The sequence below is a fragment of the Sciurus vulgaris genome (assembly GCF_902686455.1).
Source record: "Sciurus vulgaris genome assembly, chromosome: 12".
Classification (NCBI taxonomy): domain Eukaryota; kingdom Metazoa; phylum Chordata; class Mammalia; order Rodentia; family Sciuridae; genus Sciurus; species Sciurus vulgaris.
The window spans coordinates 100,161,919-100,179,677 of record NC_136473.1 but is presented as its reverse complement, the minus strand read 5'-3'; the positions used below and the strand labels follow the sequence as shown (position 1 = coordinate 100,179,677).

The following is a 17,759-nucleotide window of genomic DNA, read 5'->3' as shown; positions in this document are numbered from 1 at the left end:
CTAGTGCACTCAGGTGCTTGCATTCTTGAGCACGAAGAGAAGATCCTAGACTGGTTTCAATGACTATGCTAATATAATATAGGGGATGTTCTTGAGCAGCTTCACCAGCTAAAGTCTGAATACGTGGGATTGAAGGGAGGTTGCAACTTCCAGGGTTTATGACTTGCAGTTCTCAACAGTCTCCATCCCACTGGTGGACATTGAGCCCCGTTCAATAATTAATCCAGTCCTGTGTTCCTTGGGGGGTTCAAATTTCCAGGTGGTGACAGACCCTAGCTCCATGAGACGGTCATTTTCTACTATTCGGGATAAGCGTTCAAATTCCTCATGGCTAGAGGAATTCTCCATGGAGCGAAGTAGTGAAAACACCTACAAGTCTCGTCGCCGGAGTTACCACTCCTCCCTGCGGCTGTCAGCCCACCGCCTGAACTCCGACTCAGGTGAGGTGGTGGTTGGTGTGGCCTCTCTTGTCAGGCAGCTGGCTCCTAAGCCAATGGCCTTATTCTGGAAAGGACTACAGATAACTGGAACAGAAGTCAGAGGAAGACAGGGTTTAAGAGAAGCCAGGAAGCATGCTCCTTACCAAGGGGCGTTCCCACGTCTTACGTAACATCCTGAAGCTGGTCCAAGCCTTCTGTATTCATCATAAATGCTGATGTAATTCCTTCCAGAGTAGGGCTGTACAAATCAATGGAATTGAGGTTTTCAAATAACCTGCAAAACCATGGAGCTTCCTTAGGATGTGTTAGGACCCCTCTGGTTAGTGGAAGGGTGGGAGGAGCCAAATTTTAACCACCAACTCCACCTCAACCAAAATGGTACCATCTGGAACTGTCTCATAGATTTGGATTTCATTTAAGTTTTTTCTTTGCCTTTCTCAAAAGGGCTATACTAATTAAAAATTATTAGTCTAATTCAACCTATTAACTAAAGAATCAGTTGAAAAATAGTGACTGGTCTAATATCTTAGAGCCAGTTGGTGACAGAATTGAGACTAGAACTGAGATCCTTTGACTTCAACCCTGGGGTTCTCACCCTAGTGTGTCATTATTTCATTTACAGAACTGAACAGAAGGGAACGGAGAAGGTTCTATCTTCCCCCACAAAAGCTATACACCCATGTGTAGGACATAGAGAATTCCTGAGCCACATTGTTGGCAAAGATTCTATCTTTATTGTGTCTAGCATAAATGGAAGCAAGAGAACAGATTGTGTTCTTGACATACATGTCCTTGTAGTGGCAACTTGAGGACTTACCTGCTCACAAAAGGATCATTTTCTAGCTTCTCTCCCACCTCCTTTTGGATCATCCGTTGTCATGAAGATCTGGTGTCTAGTGAGGGCATTATTTTGGGTTTGCAGGTGGCTGCCTTCTCACAGGGTGGAGAGTGTCTCTGGGTCCTTATCCCATCACAAGGGCTCCACCCTATGACCTGATTACCTCCTAACACCGTTCTGTGGAGGCATAAACATGCAGTTTGTAACCCAGGCCGAGGTGTGACACCTAGTGATAGTTCAGCCTTATGGACCAGAGTAAACTGAGGTATAACTAGTTTTGTCATCTCTCACAGGTCACAAGTCTGACACCCACCGTTCAGGGGGCAGGGAGCGGGGACGATCAAAAGAACGAAAACATCTTCTCTCTCCTGATGTCTCCCGCTGCAATTCTGAGGAGCGAGGGACCCAAGCTGACTGGGAGTCCCCTGAGCGCCGTCAGTCCAGGTCACCCAGTGAGGGCAGGTCACAGACCCCCAACAGACAGGTGAGCTCAGAGGGCAAGTTGAGCCTCTGGCAGGAAAGAGAAAGAAGGGCTGTGACATTAGGAGCAGAACATGGGCATCCCACAGCCTCAGAGACCCGAGTTTCACAGGAAACAGCTGCATAGAGGTTAGCTACTTTCTTCTTGATGATGTGAATTCACAGAAAATCAGATTTCTCCCCTAAGAAAGATAGTAGTGCCCAGAGGTCCTTCCCTTCCTGTCCTCAGAATCCAGGTGTTCAGGAACAAAGAGTAGTCTTTTAGCCGGAGAGGTTTGACTACTGTGTGACCTCAGAATGATTTAAATGTTTACTTACTGTCTAGCCATCCTAAGTGCGGTGGCAGGGGGTACCGCATCTCCTCTGGCCTTTTGCTGAAACCCTGATCTATACCTAATAAATAACTAGCATCTGTATGAAAACTTCCTCTGACCCATTATCAGTCTTCACTCCCAACCATTAGCTCTCCTCAAGGCTCTCTGAGCCCAGATGGGAGACATGGTTAGCTGGGAAGAGTTAAAGCAGACATGGGCAGTCTGCCTTCTAGAACAGTGGTTTTCAAGTTTCACTGTAGAACAGAATCACCTATGGAGTTGGCTATCATCACACATTCCCAGGACCTGGGGGATTCTAGTGAGAACCAAATCTGTATTTGAAAAGATCAGATGGTTCATACGTAGGTCATGTATGAGGAGAAGTACTGTCCTGGCACCCACTTACCAACATGCTGGCTCCAATACCCTTGGGAATAGGTGAGGACTCATGAAGGATGGAGCCAACTGTGTGTGGGCTGTACAACTGAAGGCAGCAAGGGAAGAAAGTTGATTCCCTTAGAACCCACTTTCCAAAAAGTTTCCCAGACAGAACAATTCAGAGTTATTCATTTATCTTTCACAAAGTTATCTTTCTTCAAAATTTAAAGTCTTTCTTGGGCCTGCTTCTGCAGATTAACCAGATCCCCAGAGAATTGTTGAGTTGAAAGTTGAGATGTCCTGGTCTAGGTGATGTGTTCCTGAGGGAATGTGAGTGGTACAGGGGACTCCCTCTCAGACTGCTTTCCCCAAAATTCAGATTCCAAGTGTTGGCTGTAGGAGGGCTTAGGGACCTCAGGACCCAGTGGTGACCCTCCCAACCAGTCTAACATGCCGTCTTTCTCCTGCGTAGGGCACAGGGTCCCTGAGTGAGAGCTCCATCCCCTCCATCTCTGACACCAGCACCCCCAGACGAAGTCGTCGGCAGCTTCCACCTGTCCCACCAAAGCCTCGGCCCCTCCTTTCCTACAGCTCCCTCATGCGACACGCTGGCAGCATCTCTCCCCCGGCTGACGGAAGCGAGGGCGGATCTCCTCTGACCTCCCAAGCCCTGGAGGGCAGCAATGCTTGCCTGGCCGAGTCTTCCAACTCCCCGCACCCCCAGCAGGGCCAGCACTCTTCCCCACAGCGCTACATCTCGGAGCCCTACCTGGCCCTGCACGAAGACTCCCATGCCTCGGACTGCGGCGAGGAGGAGACACTCACCTTTGAAGCAGCTGTGGCTACTAGCCTGGGCCGTTCCAACACCATCGGCTCAGCCCCACCCCTGCGGCACAGCTGGCAGATGCCCAATGGGCACTATCGGCGACGGAGGCGTGGGGGGCCTGGGCCCGGCGTGATGTGTGGAGCCGTCGGTGACCTCCTGAGTGACACAGAAGAAGATGACAAGTGCTAGAGGCTGCTCCCCCCTCCGATGCATGCTCTTCTCTCACAGGGAGAAAACCAAGACCGAATTGGGAAGCCTGTGCGGCCCCGGGGGGGAGGAAGAGGGAGAAGGAAGATGGAAAGATGCGTGCATTATCAGAAGAAGCAGCAGAGGACAAATGGAAAACCAGTCCAACCCACCAACTGTGTTACTTCCCTTTGCAAGATGGGCACTGCCATAGTTCTGCCTCTTTGCTGGGGAAAGAAAGTACAGGAATATGGAGGGTTAGTCCCACAGAAGGAGGGAAGTGAGGGTGGCTTGGCTTCCCCGGCCCCTTCCCACTTTTCTAGAAGCCCAGGAGGGATCTGGCTGGCCTGTGTCTACACTCATTGCCCTGAGCAGCCTGTCACTGGGGAGTAGTGGAGACCGAGGGAGACCAATCTCCTCCCACCACTGCCAGCAGGGCAATGGTGGCACCTCATGCGTTAGTCTGTGGCTTGCTTCCCCCGGAGAAGCGCAAGCCGAGTCGGTAATGTTAGGCTGCCCAGGGGAGGCGGCAGGAAGGAAAGGGCAGAAGAGCTCAGGGTGCTGTGGCAGTCGCAAGGGCTGGTCTGGGTGAGAAAAGCCATAGCCCAGCAGCCTGTACCATGGAGGCGAGGGCCAGAGAAAGAACTGGAGGTGCTGGTGGGTACAGTCCTAGATCCCGAGGCCTGTTATCCACATAGTAGGTGCTGTGACAGTGAGAACAGGTGAGGTGGTCCCCCAGAGCCCACAGTGGTGCCTGCAGCTCTGGTAAGGGTGGTGTTAAACAACACCTATGGCCAGGGCACCAACCTAGGTCAAGTTCAGCCACAGCATGGGAGCCCCGTGCTGTTCCCAGCAGTGGCTCTTTAGATGCTGGTCATGGGGAACCCCAGGGTGGAGGTAGGGCCGAAGGGAAACTAGGGACTCAAGGCAGAGTCTGTTTTCCAACCGGCATAGGAGTAACTTCATATTGGGAACAGTGCTACGGCCATACAGCACATCCTGGCTGAAGGCCAGGGCTGAGCTAGTGAGATCACGTGCCAGGCCCTCAGTCTTTCCTGCCACTTCCCCAAGAGGGCAGAACACACACATCCACAAGGACCACCCTCACCCAGTAGGGACTTCTGTAAGGATGGGAAAGCCTGATAGACTGAAGTGAGAAGTGTCAGTTTACTGAGGACCTCCAGTGAGGAGGGACCTTTGGGTCTATAGCTTCACCTGGTTTGGGGTTTAGGGTCAGTTGATCAGGATGATTAGTAAATATACCTCAGCTTCAACCTTGGCTGCTCCTTCTAGCAAAGTAGGCTCTGATGGGGTCCCCAAGCCCGAATGTTCCCTGAAACAGGGCTGGGCTTTCCCCTTCCCCAGAGTAAAAGCTGGGCAGAAGACAGCCTTCAGCCACGATGTCATTCTAACCCCTCCCTATACACAGAAGCATTGAGAGAGAGGCTTTGCCTGGCCAGTCCGTGTTCCTGCAGCATACACTTGATTGCTGCATTCTGTGGAACATGTCCTGTCTATCTGGTGGAGAAGCACCAGGCCCTTAAGCCTCTCCAAAGTGCTATCACAGCAGGTGAATGACTGTCCCAGAAGGGGTGTCAGGTAGGGCCCTCCTTAAGGAGACTTGAGGATCCCTATAGTGGGAGCTCAGTGGATGAACACTTCATCCTCCCCAAGACAGAGTCCCCAGGACTCTTGGGGATCTTAGAAGGAGCTTCTCTTTTCTTGTGAAGTTGTTTTTCTTCCCATTCCCGGGTTGAAATAGAAATAAGGCACAGCCACATTAGTAAAATTCAACCATGTGGCTGGAGAATCACTTGTAATAGACCTGCCTGTTCTTCTAGGTGTTGATGGAGCTTCCTGACTCACGGTCAGCCCCAAACCAAAGTAGTCCCAGGACAGGGGCCGGTGAGACAGATAAAAGGCTCCCACTCTTAGACCCTCTTCCATCTTTGTTTTCCTCTCCCACTCAGCACATGTGTGCTTGGGGACAGCTGGGAATGTGATCCTAACAGGTGTGCTCACTACAGGAGACTCTGATGCTGAGCCTTCTATTGTTTCTAAGGTTTTCTCTGCTCAGCCTCATTCCATGCCAAAGTGCTGCTATGGGCTGCCTTGTGTGCACAAAACTGCTTTCCTCCACCGCGGACAGCAGCTTTCCTCAGGGAAAGCCTACAACAGGGTGGCCATTCTAGCCAGAGCATTTGTTGAATGGTGTTTTGAGAAAGCACATCATGGTGATAGTTTATGCCCATTCATCAGCAGGAGAAATGCGGGCTGGCAGAATAATAATCATAAATGGAATCTGCAAACAACAGCATGAACACCAAATTTACTGTGTCAGGAAGGAAGACTTCCTGCACACCGAATTCCTTGAACACACACAAGTCCTGCATAAAGCTCTGTTAAGTTATGAAGTGCTGCAGGTGTGGTCACCTGATGGACCACTTGGGTTTTTTTTTTTTTTTAATACTAATGAAATTATAAACTTGCTTCTTTCATTGAACTTCCTCTGACCAAGAAACCAGATTCTGCCATCCACCCCCAGCACCCCACGCCTTAGCCTGCACTTACCCTTCTATTAAGACCAGAAAATGAAAGAGGGTTTTCTGGTCAATCATGATCTCATTATCATAATCATCTTTAGTTCCCTCCTGCCTCAGAATAAACGTGAATGCCACCCTTTCCCGCTTGTAGCCATCAAGGACTTCCTAGGTCTCAGATTCTCTTTCCCTTGAGAGGAACCCCCTTTAGATTCAGAAGCCCACGCTTCTCTTATATTAAGAATCCCAGCTGCATCTCGTGCTATGCCGCATGATTAATCCGGGCACTGGAGGTTCCCTCGGAAGATTCTTCAGCCAGATGGCCAACAACCCTTGCTCATGTTAGTCTTCATCATCTCCTCAAAACAAGGAGAGGAAGAGGAAAACCAAGATAGGGAGGTGCTGTAACTAGGTGTATGTTTATCCCTCTCTCCACTCAAGGCTCCAAACAGGTGGGGACTGCACAGCACCGTCTCCCTCTGCAGGAGGAAGATGCCAGCAGCCCTCTGCAAAGGCTTGTAACCAAGGTGCCCTGTGAGCCAGGGTCAGCAAAGAACCACCTGGCCTGTAGAGGGACAGCAACCTGTAGCATCCTCCAGGCTCCACAGGAGCCATGAAGACGACTACCTGTGGGTGGGGTGTGTGCAGCAGGGCTGCCGCACTCTTCCAGCTGAAGAAGCGCTTTCTATTCCTGGCAGCTCTTCTACTCACTGTCCCCATAGTGTACTGAGGGCACTGAAAACCATTTTCCTGAAGCTGACTCCCAGGTGTTCTAAATTTTGCACTCCCTTGTCTCTGTGGCCAGAAAGAGAAGACCTATAGTCCACCCCTCAGCCACTGTTCCCCTTCCCTACACACATCCCCCAACCCCACTGAGCCCATGTGATGAGCCACAGTCTCCTCTAACTTCCCACCCCACCTTGGTTTTGCTGCCTGTTAGCACAGATCCAACTCTTCAAACGGCTACCCAATCTAAGCTGTTTGCTGGCCAACTGCCTCTGCCATTACAGAATGTTACCTTCTAATGAAATAAGTCCTGGGACTTACCAGGTGATCTTCACAGAGTGAGTTGAAGGAGACTGAAAGGTGTGCATGAAATGTCCTTGTACTTGATGAAAGCTTGCTGCAGAGAAGTCTCTTGACTAAGCAGAACCACATTTACCAAAAAAAAAAAAAAAGTTTTTTAAAATAGGAAGTTCTCAACTTTTCATTACATTCTATTTCTAAAGCCTACTATGGATGTTTTGTTTTTGGACAGAGTATTTCTTTAGTGGGTAGAGCTAGGGGTGAGTTGAGAGATCCTCTCATTTCTCAGCTCAGTTATAATATTGAAATACTACAAGGCTGTGTGTAAAGGGTAAACACAGCAGAAGGGAAGCAAATAATCTCCTGCTTGGCAGAGATTTTTGTGAGACTTGAGAATTAAAGAACTTTCACTGCTTTGTTGTTGATCAGTATCTTATTGGTCTTGTTTTGAGCATTCAAAGGCCTGAGGCTGGCAAATGCCAAGAATTCTGGTGCGAGGTGGCATTTCCATGCCAGGGGAGGACTATTCGTGGCAGATGCTTTACCTAGCCTGTTGGACAGACTGGATCCTAGAGGACTAAGCTCTGTCCACAAGCAAGAGAGGACTTGATGATGTGGGGACGGAAGAAGAAGAGGTAGGCCCTTCGCCAGTGGCCACAGCATGATGGATTACCTCCAGACAAGAGCCCTTAAGGAACCAGGTCCAGGCTTGGCTATCTTATCTTTAAATATATCCATGTGACTTATTTTAACAAAATGTAAATAAAATTAGGGGTTATAACCTTACTTTTGCCATGAAGGCGATCAAAGGAGATGCCAAATTAATAAGCACTACCTGTACCAGGAGCTTTTTTTTTTTTCCTCCTATTCATCATAGCCGTGTCTACCCCAAGTAGAGCAGCCATCAGTGACTTCTCTGCTGGGCACAGACTACTAGGGTGTTCAATCAGCTGCCACTTACTGCAACTCACCTTGTCACTTCAGGGAAGGACAAGGATCTAGGAACAGAAAGAACTACCTTCAGTTTATGGTGGCCATCTTTTCCTTTACTTGAATCTTCTTTTCTCTTTTGACTTTCTAGGGTTTGTGCATCCCCCAAAAGGTCATACCAAGCCAAAAAGAACAGATTTCAAATTGTCCTGACCTTCCCAAAGGCCTTGAAAATATAGTCTGGATAAAATTCAACCCAGTCGGTTGAGAAGCATGAAGGGGGCTCACAGCGAAGTGTAAGGGATGGCTGCCGAGGCTGGGGGACCCCAGTGCCCTTCTGTTTTTGTAGTCTTCCTTCCATTCATATCCTCCTGCCATGCTCTAAGTAGGAAGGTTAGCATCTTGACCTTCTAATGCAAAAAGAGACTTTACAATAAGCCATGCTACTATGTAAATACATTCTTGAGGTTTGAATTCTTATTTCTAGAGGTATGAAAGAGTTGAGCAGATGAGGTAGAGAGAAGTGTGGGGATTTATGTTCATTTTTATCTATTTGGGGTTTTTTGGTGGATTGGTTGCTTGATTTTTTTTTTTTTTTTAATCAGACCTGCTCTAGAGTAGCAAAGAAGTTTGTGCTCTGCAGTGTTTATGAATCTGCTTCTCTTTAGGGATTAATTTCTGACCAATTAATGCTATCACAGTTGAGTGTAAAGTCTGAGGTCACAGTACCAGCTCTGTCCTCTCCTCTGGTCTCCTCCTTGTCTTCCTTCTCCTTGTGTCTCAGTAAGTTGAACTCTGACTTGTCTGTCTCTTCTCTTCCTAGGGACTTAAAATTTAACTTAATGAAAATCTGCCCTGCTCCAAACATCAGTAAAAGTCAAAGAAATAATAGGATGTAGATTTTTTTTCCAGATATCTTCAACCAACAAATGCCAAGTTTATGTCTTGATAAGAAGATAATTTTTAAAGTGTAGTAATCTGATAAATGAAAATTATAGTCAAAAATAATAAATTATACTCCAGCCTTCTATACTAATTTGTGCCTTCAGCAAGGGTATTGTATGTGTTCTCTTTCCCTTGTTAGGAAAATTGGAATACTAATACTTGGCTGGTTTATGGGTGTGTCAAGTGTTTGCACGTTAATAATACACAATTTAAAGCACTTAGTCTCCACAAGTCAATCAGAAAAACCTTCACTCATTATATTTCCCTAAGTAACTAAGAAATTATTGGCATTACTATAAGCATTATTTTGGAGAAATTTCATATTTAATAGGACCTGAATCTAAGACTTGCTTTAATTTTACATCCTATTCTTCTTACCCCCCTACTCCCTTCTAAGCTAAGAAAAAAGTTCAGATTTTTTCTTTAATCCAGGAAAGAAATTGAGTTTTCCCTCTGCAAGCTTCCTTGTATGGTCTTCTCTTTGTAGACACTTAGGCATAGATGGAATACACAAACCAACACTGAATGACCTCATCCAGACATTTTCTCCAACCCAGTGTTGGAAAAATGAATCTTTACTTGTTCTGCAAGCATGTCAGAGATAAGAATGGCTTCCTCTGTATTCTAGAAACAGATACTTGAACTTGTGCCAGTTAGTGCCACGTTTCCTCTTTGGTTTCCTCAGAGGATGGCCCCAAAACTGAGAAGGAGACTAAATCAGTCGTATCTGCTGTGTCTGAATTCAACCTTATTTGATGACTCAGTTGTTTTCTTTCCATTATTCTGATCTCTTGTGGCTATGGCCTATACTGCACAAGAACCGCCACTTAAAGCAAGTCTATTAAAAATACAAGGGGTGAGCAAAACAAAAACATACTCCAAAATTTCAAAGTGCCATTAATCAATTTTTAAAAATAAGGGTAATATGAAATGAGGGCTAAACAATGAAATCTAACTGCCAATTAAAGTATACAGTAGTTCTGGTCTTAGTTACATTTGATACAGAGCTGTATAACATTAAGCAGATCCAGTGGATTTAGTAAAAACATAGGTATTGAATTTTAATGGCTACCAATGGGGATATATACTTAGCCTGCAGGCTGAACTTTAGTCAGTGTTTTTCTATTCTGGTGTTTTGTGAACAAGCCAAAATTTATACAAAGCCACCCTAAGTGCTGCAATTACAAAGGAACTTCCCCCTTGGTGACATTGGAGAGCAGTCCAAGTCCACTCAAACTGAGTCCAAGATTTGGAACTCGCTCAGAATAACAAACGAAGGAGAAACATTTAAAACACCAAGTGTGTTTGGCATTTCATAGCTGGGACAACTGGTACAGAGTAGGAAGACAATCTATAGAACAAAGACAAGTTGAGATGAAAGATACTAGCAAGTCCCAGAAGAGGACAGGCTTGGAGATGTATGACCTTGGATCCTCCCTTTCACTTAGGCTGTAGGTAAACTCATTAGCACGATACCGGATTCAGAGAGGTCCTTTCCGTTAAACTCATGTATGGTAGTGGACTTGAAACCTCAGAGGATTAGTAGATTCCTGAAAATCTTTTCCAGACCTGAAAGATGGAGAGAAAAGAGGTTCTTGCTTTAAAGCAGCCCAAAGACAATCTAGGACTTCAGCAACTCTTCAATATAGTAGCACCTATAATGGAGTGATTACTTTGACCTTCTTAAGATGCAAGCACCATGGGAGGGGAGAAGAGCCGGTCGATGGGACAGGGGACAAGTCTGATCAGGAACAGATTTCAAACTGCAAGGTGCACCGATACTAACCGCAAAGGATAACACTGCAAGTGGGCGGACTACAGGGTGTCCAGTCCACACCCTCTGTCCTTTGCAACCTCAGGCCAGGCCTTCCCTCCTTGATTTGCTCTTAGAGGATGAACATGTAAGATAGGATCACGAGGGAAACTGGGTGCTCTTCCTCAGGCTGTAAAAACGCTGCCACCTTCATTATAAGACACATATGAGTCAAGCCCCCTTAGACACTCCTTGCGGGCAGCATCCACTGTGGTGTGCCAGCCTGACACTCCTGCAGTAACGGTGACTGAATGGCAGCTAATGCTGGCCCACCCCAAGTATCGGTGCATCTCGCCTAAAGCCAGAGTTCAGCACTGCATGTTGATCAGGTGGAGATCCTGAAATATAAATGCTCGTTTGGATCCAAAAGGAAAACCATTAAAAAATAAAAGAAAGATGAACAACTTTAATGTTTTGGGGGGGTCAAAGAAAAGAATAAATAAAACCTTGTTGTAAAGAATCCATCAGCCTGATTCCTCTCACTTGATTTGTGTCTTTGCTCCTACTGAAAGAAGATACCCTGGGAATGAAGCCTGGTCAGGAGCAAGTGGGATACAGCCTCTCAGTCCCTATAGGATGAGGTCTGTTCAGCCCAGCTGGTTATGAGGAATTATTGATGTTCTCAGCATTCTAAGGATGTTTGGTCCTGAAAGGTTTGGGGAAAAAAACCAAGTCCTCCATATAAACTGGTTCTCTAAAAATACTGAATGTTTTCTGATCAGGACAATATTCTCCCCAGGTAAGAAATTTAACAAAGTACAGGATCTTATGGAACCACAGGGCTTCATGACTAGAAAGAAACACTATAACCAGCTTCCTCTGTGAGACGGGGAGAGAGGATTATAGTACACCAGCTTAGCTATCAAGTTCAGGAAAGAGATGACTCCCCAAGACTCTCAGGAGACACTGTCCATCATTCTTTCCTTGGCCTGTATCACTCCTGACTGCACTAGCTTCCTGAATGACAGGAAAGGTGCAAGCCCTGGGACATGGGCCCCACTGAATTCTCCATTCTGAGAACAGCTGTCTGTTTCATTCTTCTGGGGAAAACATTTTCTTCTATTGTTGGATTTATGATTTTAATCTAAATAATTTTTTTCCAGTTACACAGAAACCGATATTCCAGGAGAAGTTTCTGTAGTTTGGTCAAAGACAGCTTCTCAAGTCCTAAAATGTACAATTTTATTAGGCAAGATTTTTCTCATGGCCAAACCATGAAAAATGCAGCTATCTTTCAGAGAGGTCAAGGTCCTTGGATGCTGGACTGGAAATCTCTAAGTTTTAGATTTTGTGTCTTTCTCCAATCATTTCTTTCTTTCCTGTGGCATTTTAATCACCCCCCGTATTGGAAAGATAGAATCTGACAGCCTAGAGCTTCATACTTTTATGAGATGACAAGTTGATTTCTTGGGCAAAGAGGCCTGTAAGGAATTCACCTGAATTGGTGATTTTTTTTTTTTTTTTTTTTTTTTTTGGTTTCCTTCTAAACTAAAACTCAGGCCCACATCCTTTCATAGGCTAATGACACTAGGAAATACATACACAGTATTCTGAATTTCTCTCAGGAGTCAGTATTATAACTGGAATATTTATTGGTTACCTTTACACAGTTTGTCCCTAAACCTTACATGTTGCCTCTGGGGTATTATAAACTTGCCTTTACTTATATGTCACATTCTTTTGCTAGTGAGCTAGGAAATTTTCCCAAACTAAAAACTAAGATGTCAGTTTTTTAGACATTTTAAACACAAAATATTGGGACTAGTTATAGGCACATACTGCTTGAGAACACCTTAAACATAAGCAGAAGCAGAGAGAAGAGTGCAGGCTGTGAGGACAGGTGCTGAAGTCAGGCCCACCGAGTACATACCCGGGCACCGCATGCATTTGCTGTGTGCCCTGGAGAAGGCCACGAAGCTACTTCCTGCATCTTTTTTTTTTTTTTTTTTTTTTTCAATTTTTTTTAGTTGTCATGGATCTTTATTTTTATTTTATTTAATGTGGTGCTGAGTATCGAACCTAAGGCCTCACACATGCCAGGCAAGTGCTCTACCACTGAGCTACAACTCCAGCCCCCACTTCCTGTATCTTTAAAACGGGAACAGTAGAAACCCATTTCTACTGTTGTATGGAATGAACAAGCTATTGCATCTGAAGAGAAAAACCAGTGTCTGTCCCATAGTAGGTATTCAATGCATGTCAGGTGTCACCACTGTCCTCATGATTATATCATCATATAAAAGTGCCTCCCCAAACTTACCATACTTGATGTGCTGAACCTTTCAGGGCCACATCCTAACCAGGAAAAGGTGCTGGGCAGGTGGTCCCCTTCTGTTGATGAAACATAGGACACTTTGATCCTCAGATGGGTTTCTAAGAAAAAAGGAAGAAAACAGCTTTAAAAAGCAAGCAAATCATAATTATATAACTCTATTACAAAAATGCCTCCATTCTTGTCTCTGAAACAAGCCCTAATTTGCTTATTCTTTACTTCTAATTTCCATATTCATTTAATAACTAAATGGGAGAAACATTAGTGGGAGATAATAACTGTAAAAGTAGCAATAAAGTTAATGGTAACATTAAAAATACTGTACACATATAAACAGCAATATTCAAGGCAATTTGAAATATCAACTAACTCTCAAGTTTACGGCACATGTAAATGAACCATAAACTCAGGGTCAATGACATGATTTTTACAACATTTTAAAAAAGGAATAAAGAATCCTCTTTAAAGGCCATTTTTAGGTGGTCTGTAAAGATTAGTTCACAAGGCATCAGCTCTGGATATCAATAAATTGGGCAACCCCGAGCAGGAGACTGCCAGGGGAATATCCAGGATGTCACAAAACAATGTGAGAGTAAAGCCAAACACTCTGAGCCCGTTCAGGAAGAGGGTTGCTATTACCTCACCTCAGGACATTGATTCCGTCCTTCCATCCTCTGCCTCTGCATGCAAAACCACTTGTATGCATGACAGACTGTAATAACTAAAGAATTCTATAACACATAGATACCACAGGACCCAGATGTTCAAACAGGAAAAAGACTAGTTATCAATTCTGGTCTATCTATTTCCTATGGGAAGGAACTGAGATTAGAAAAATTAAATTTTCCAGAGGTCAAGGAGGTCTCCTCTTGAGATGACCTCAGCAACCCTAGCATTAGCATCCAAACACAAAGAACAAACCTGAGAAGGACCTTTCCTGACATGTAGAAGACTTTGAATCACATGGAAGCTGGGGACCTTTCTCCCTTGAAAAGGGTAAAACCAAACCCTCAGAGTATATCCATCTCCCAACCCCACTCAAGATCCTGTTTATAATCCCTGCAACAGTGCACAAAGATATGTGGAAAACACCAAGCATAAAATACAGTTACATGCACCAAAAAAATTCAAAGAGCTGTGACAGTCAGATGAAACTGTTCAGACCTAGAAATAGAAGACAGAATCCTGGCTGACTTCAGGACATATTGGAACCACCACCCTCCTCTGCCCCCAGATCAGATGTCTTGATGTGGGTCAGAGTGCAGTGTGGATGGCTGGGATAGGGCAGAGTGGGGAAAAGGGTGCCTGATAAAAATGGAGCTAGTCAATATGCTGATATGCTGTATTAAGTAGACCTGGGTACAACTACCAGCCATGAGTTTCATAGTGACCCCAGCCATGCCACTTAGCCTCTAGTTCCCTATTTTCTCAACTGTATAATTAGGATAGCAAGACCAACTATGCATGGTGGTATTTAGGGTTAGAGGTCACACACACACAGAATACCTAGCACAGTACCTGTAAGAAAATCATGCCGGACACAGGAAATCACATAAGAGGGTTTATTAAGCAAACAGTGTCTCCCTGCAGGGTAAGAGAGAAAATGAGAGGAAAAGAGAAAGAAAAGAGAAAGGGAGTGGGAAAAGCAAGGAGGAGAAAGAAAGTGAGTGAGTAGGAGAGAAAAAGCAAGAGAAAAGATGGCGGGGAAGCTATCCTTAAGCACTTTAATCCTGCGGGCTAACAGGGGACCAATAATGGAAAAGGATACTTGCAAGCTGACTGATGAACCAATAGCTAGCTAGGATGTGCACAGACTGACAAGTAGTTGGGAGGCGGGGAAAATGGCTGCAGCCCAAAGGGCAGGGAGAGCAGCTTTCAGACTGACAAGCTAGGTTGTGATGCAACGTAAAGGGCAGGGGAGCAGCTTTGTATTACAGTACCAGTCATATAGCAGGCATTCAGTAGCACATCTGTTATTATGAGTCCATCCACTCATTCAAGAAATAGCATTTATTAATCACTTACAATGGTACCAAGTACTAGAGTTTCAATAATCAATGTGCCAGATGAAGCAGTGTCCTCTTGTTGTTCATGGCTTAATGGAAGCTACAGATAAGAAAACAAATCATAGCGCCATACTGTAACCCTAAGAAAAGTGTTGAAATTTCAGGGTATGAAGCTCCCTAGTGACTCAGGGAGTCAAAAATGGGTCCCTGGGAGAACCAGTATGACAGGGGATAGCTGGAGATAAGAATGGCAAAGAGGGCACCAAGAAGGGTGTAGGAGGGATACGCTTGCTCTAGTTCAAAGGCAAATCTTTGAGAGTATATGTTAAGGGATAAGACTGGAGAGTTAAGGGAAGATTTATAAACCATGTTCAGAGTTCAGCCTCCATGCCATCACTGTATTGGCAAATGGCAATGACAAGGAGCAAATCATGAGAAGACCAGATACACACATCTTATGGGTAAACTAAATCTGCTCTGCTTACTCAACGGGTAAAGAAGAAAGCCAAGATAGTAAGAGAAATGACACTCTTCTCCAAGACATAGACACAAGCTTCCTGCCTCTTAATTCTGAGGGTACACAGCCAACCATGACAGGGTGAGTGAGCTTCTAGGAACCTGTCTCCTCCAGGTTCAGCTCACGCACATACACTGAAGCAGTTCTTGGTGTAAGTTCACCTGGAGAAGTGGCATGGAACATCTCAGCTGGTACACTTCATCAGTCTTGAAGTCACACCATGCCCGCTGGGGTGCCGGGCTTATGCAGGGCCACAGCCTTAGGCCGGAGCACAGTGCTCATTAGCACCCTCAGTCTCACCCCCTCCTCAGCCAAGTCAGCCTCTAAGTTCAGGCTGTGGAACCCCACAGGCTGTTCTGGGGTAGAGGGGTGGGAGGCTTCTTGGAGCAAAGAGAACGACCCCTTGGATCCTACTCTGTTAACGCTTAGGCATTATCCTGAGGGCAAGGAGCAGCCACAGAAGTGGTTTGAAGCAAAGGGATGATAGGGTCTCATTTTCAAACAAAACAAAATAAAAGCATTCTGGCTGAAAGAAAAGAAATGAATTTGAAAAGGGAGAAACCTGGAAAGCAGGTAAGAGGTGACTGGTGATGTGGCAATGGGGATGGACAGAAGTGGGCAGAACTGAGACTGCCACTTAGGAAAGGAACGGGCAGGACTAGACGATTGCTTGGAGTGATTTCCAACAAGCAAGTTCTCTGAGATAGTGGATTAGTTTCCTATTGCTGCTGTAAGGAAATGCGTAGTGGCTTAAAACACCAGCAACTTACTGTCTTGTAGTTCCAGACACCAGAAGTCAAAAACTAACTTTGATGGGCCAAATTCAAGGTGTCAGCAGTTCATAGTTGTGGAGTCTCTGAGGGAGAATTTATTTTCTTGCGTTTTCCAGCTTCCACTGGCTGCTACGGCCCTTGACTTGCGGCGGCTTCCTCTATGTTCAAAGTGCATCGTTCCAGCACCAGCTTTTCCCCCTCACCCCGCATTTATGGAATGCTGTGACTGCACCTATCCTCCACTCATTATCCAGGACAATCTCTCCACTTCTAAATCCTTCACCACATTCACAGTCTCTTTTGACATGTAAAATGGTATTTCTAGGTTCTGGGATTAGGATGAACAGCTTTCTCTCCACAGATGGTCTCAATTACTTGAGCAATGAAAGCTCCGTGTGTTTGTAGCCACCAGCAGGCAGGGTCTTGACCAGAACCTATGAAGTTGTTCAGCATGCAAGTATTTGCCTTTCCTGCCCATTCTCTACTGCTCAGAGACTCAAGGAACCCACAATACAGTAACTTCACATTTCCTTTCATGTCATATATAACTCTGTCACTCATATTCAGCTTTGGAATATTTCTCATTGAGCAAGCCAAAGAAATCAGACCAGAGTCTCATATTCTAATAAGAAAATCCTCTGATAGATTCATAACCAGTGGTCATGATAAATTACAGAAACTTGATTTATGTCATTAAAGAATTCTTTGCTTCATTAAAGCACAATAGTGGTCCCTTCATGCATTTAAAAAACAGGATTATGCTTAAAATAGATTGATTTCTAAACAATTCCAGGAGCACATTTTAAGCAAAATATGAAATACACCTCAAATATTTGTCTCAGGAGAAGTGTGCTAGCTGCTGGGATAACTGTGGTTAGCAACTTCTGGGTGCTTTGTCTGGGACTCTTAATTTTCCTGCTTTATTTCTGCCCTACACCTATTGGATCACCTTTATTATTTTCAAGGTATTTGGGAGCTGTCCTTTCTCAATCACTTTTATTTTTACCAATTATGGGATATGTAGTAAAAATACATAAGGAGGGAGAGTCTTTGTAGACAGATTGTAGTAAATGTGAACAGTTTCAGTGAAATTTTAAATAATGTTCTGCTACTTAGAACCAATTCCCAAAACAAGCCATCATGTATGGGCATGAGTACTTCCTGGGGGCATTGGTAATGCTCTCTTGGAAGATACAGTTACAAAGGTCCCAGTTTGCTACGGCCACTTGGTTCCCAACTGAGGCAGCTCATGGTATGGCCTTTGCAGACTGAGCTGTGTTCTGTGAGTCTGAGGTTGCGAATGCTCAGACCTTTCCATTTCCTTCCTGGCTTAGACAATTCTGTCACTCGCATATGCGGCTTCTTTGGAATATTTCTCATGAATGAGCCAAGGACCCAAAGAAATCAGATCAGAGTCTTATTTTTTCTGAAAGGTGGTTTGTATCTTTAACTTTGGCCAGGAACTAGAGTTCTGA

At 45.0% G+C, this 17,759-nt stretch overlaps 1 protein-coding gene across 4 annotated transcripts in view; it reads left to right on the top strand.

Moving 5' to 3' along the window:
* Window positions 1-11,180, top strand: part of CACNA1E (calcium voltage-gated channel subunit alpha1 E) — a 439,155-nt gene extending 427,975 nt beyond the window's left edge. For all 4 annotated transcript variants that reach the window (XM_079106943.1, XM_079106942.1, XM_079106940.1 and 1 more), the window contains 3 exons: window positions 260-440; window positions 1,572-1,762; window positions 2,923-11,180. In XM_079106943.1, the coding sequence (XP_078963069.1) occupies window positions 260-440; window positions 1,572-1,762; window positions 2,923-3,465 (915 nt within the window). In that variant the 3' untranslated portion in view covers window positions 3,466-11,180. The remainder of the gene's footprint in view (window positions 1-259; window positions 441-1,571; window positions 1,763-2,922) is intronic.
* Window positions 11,181-17,759: the final 6,579 nt, after the last annotated feature.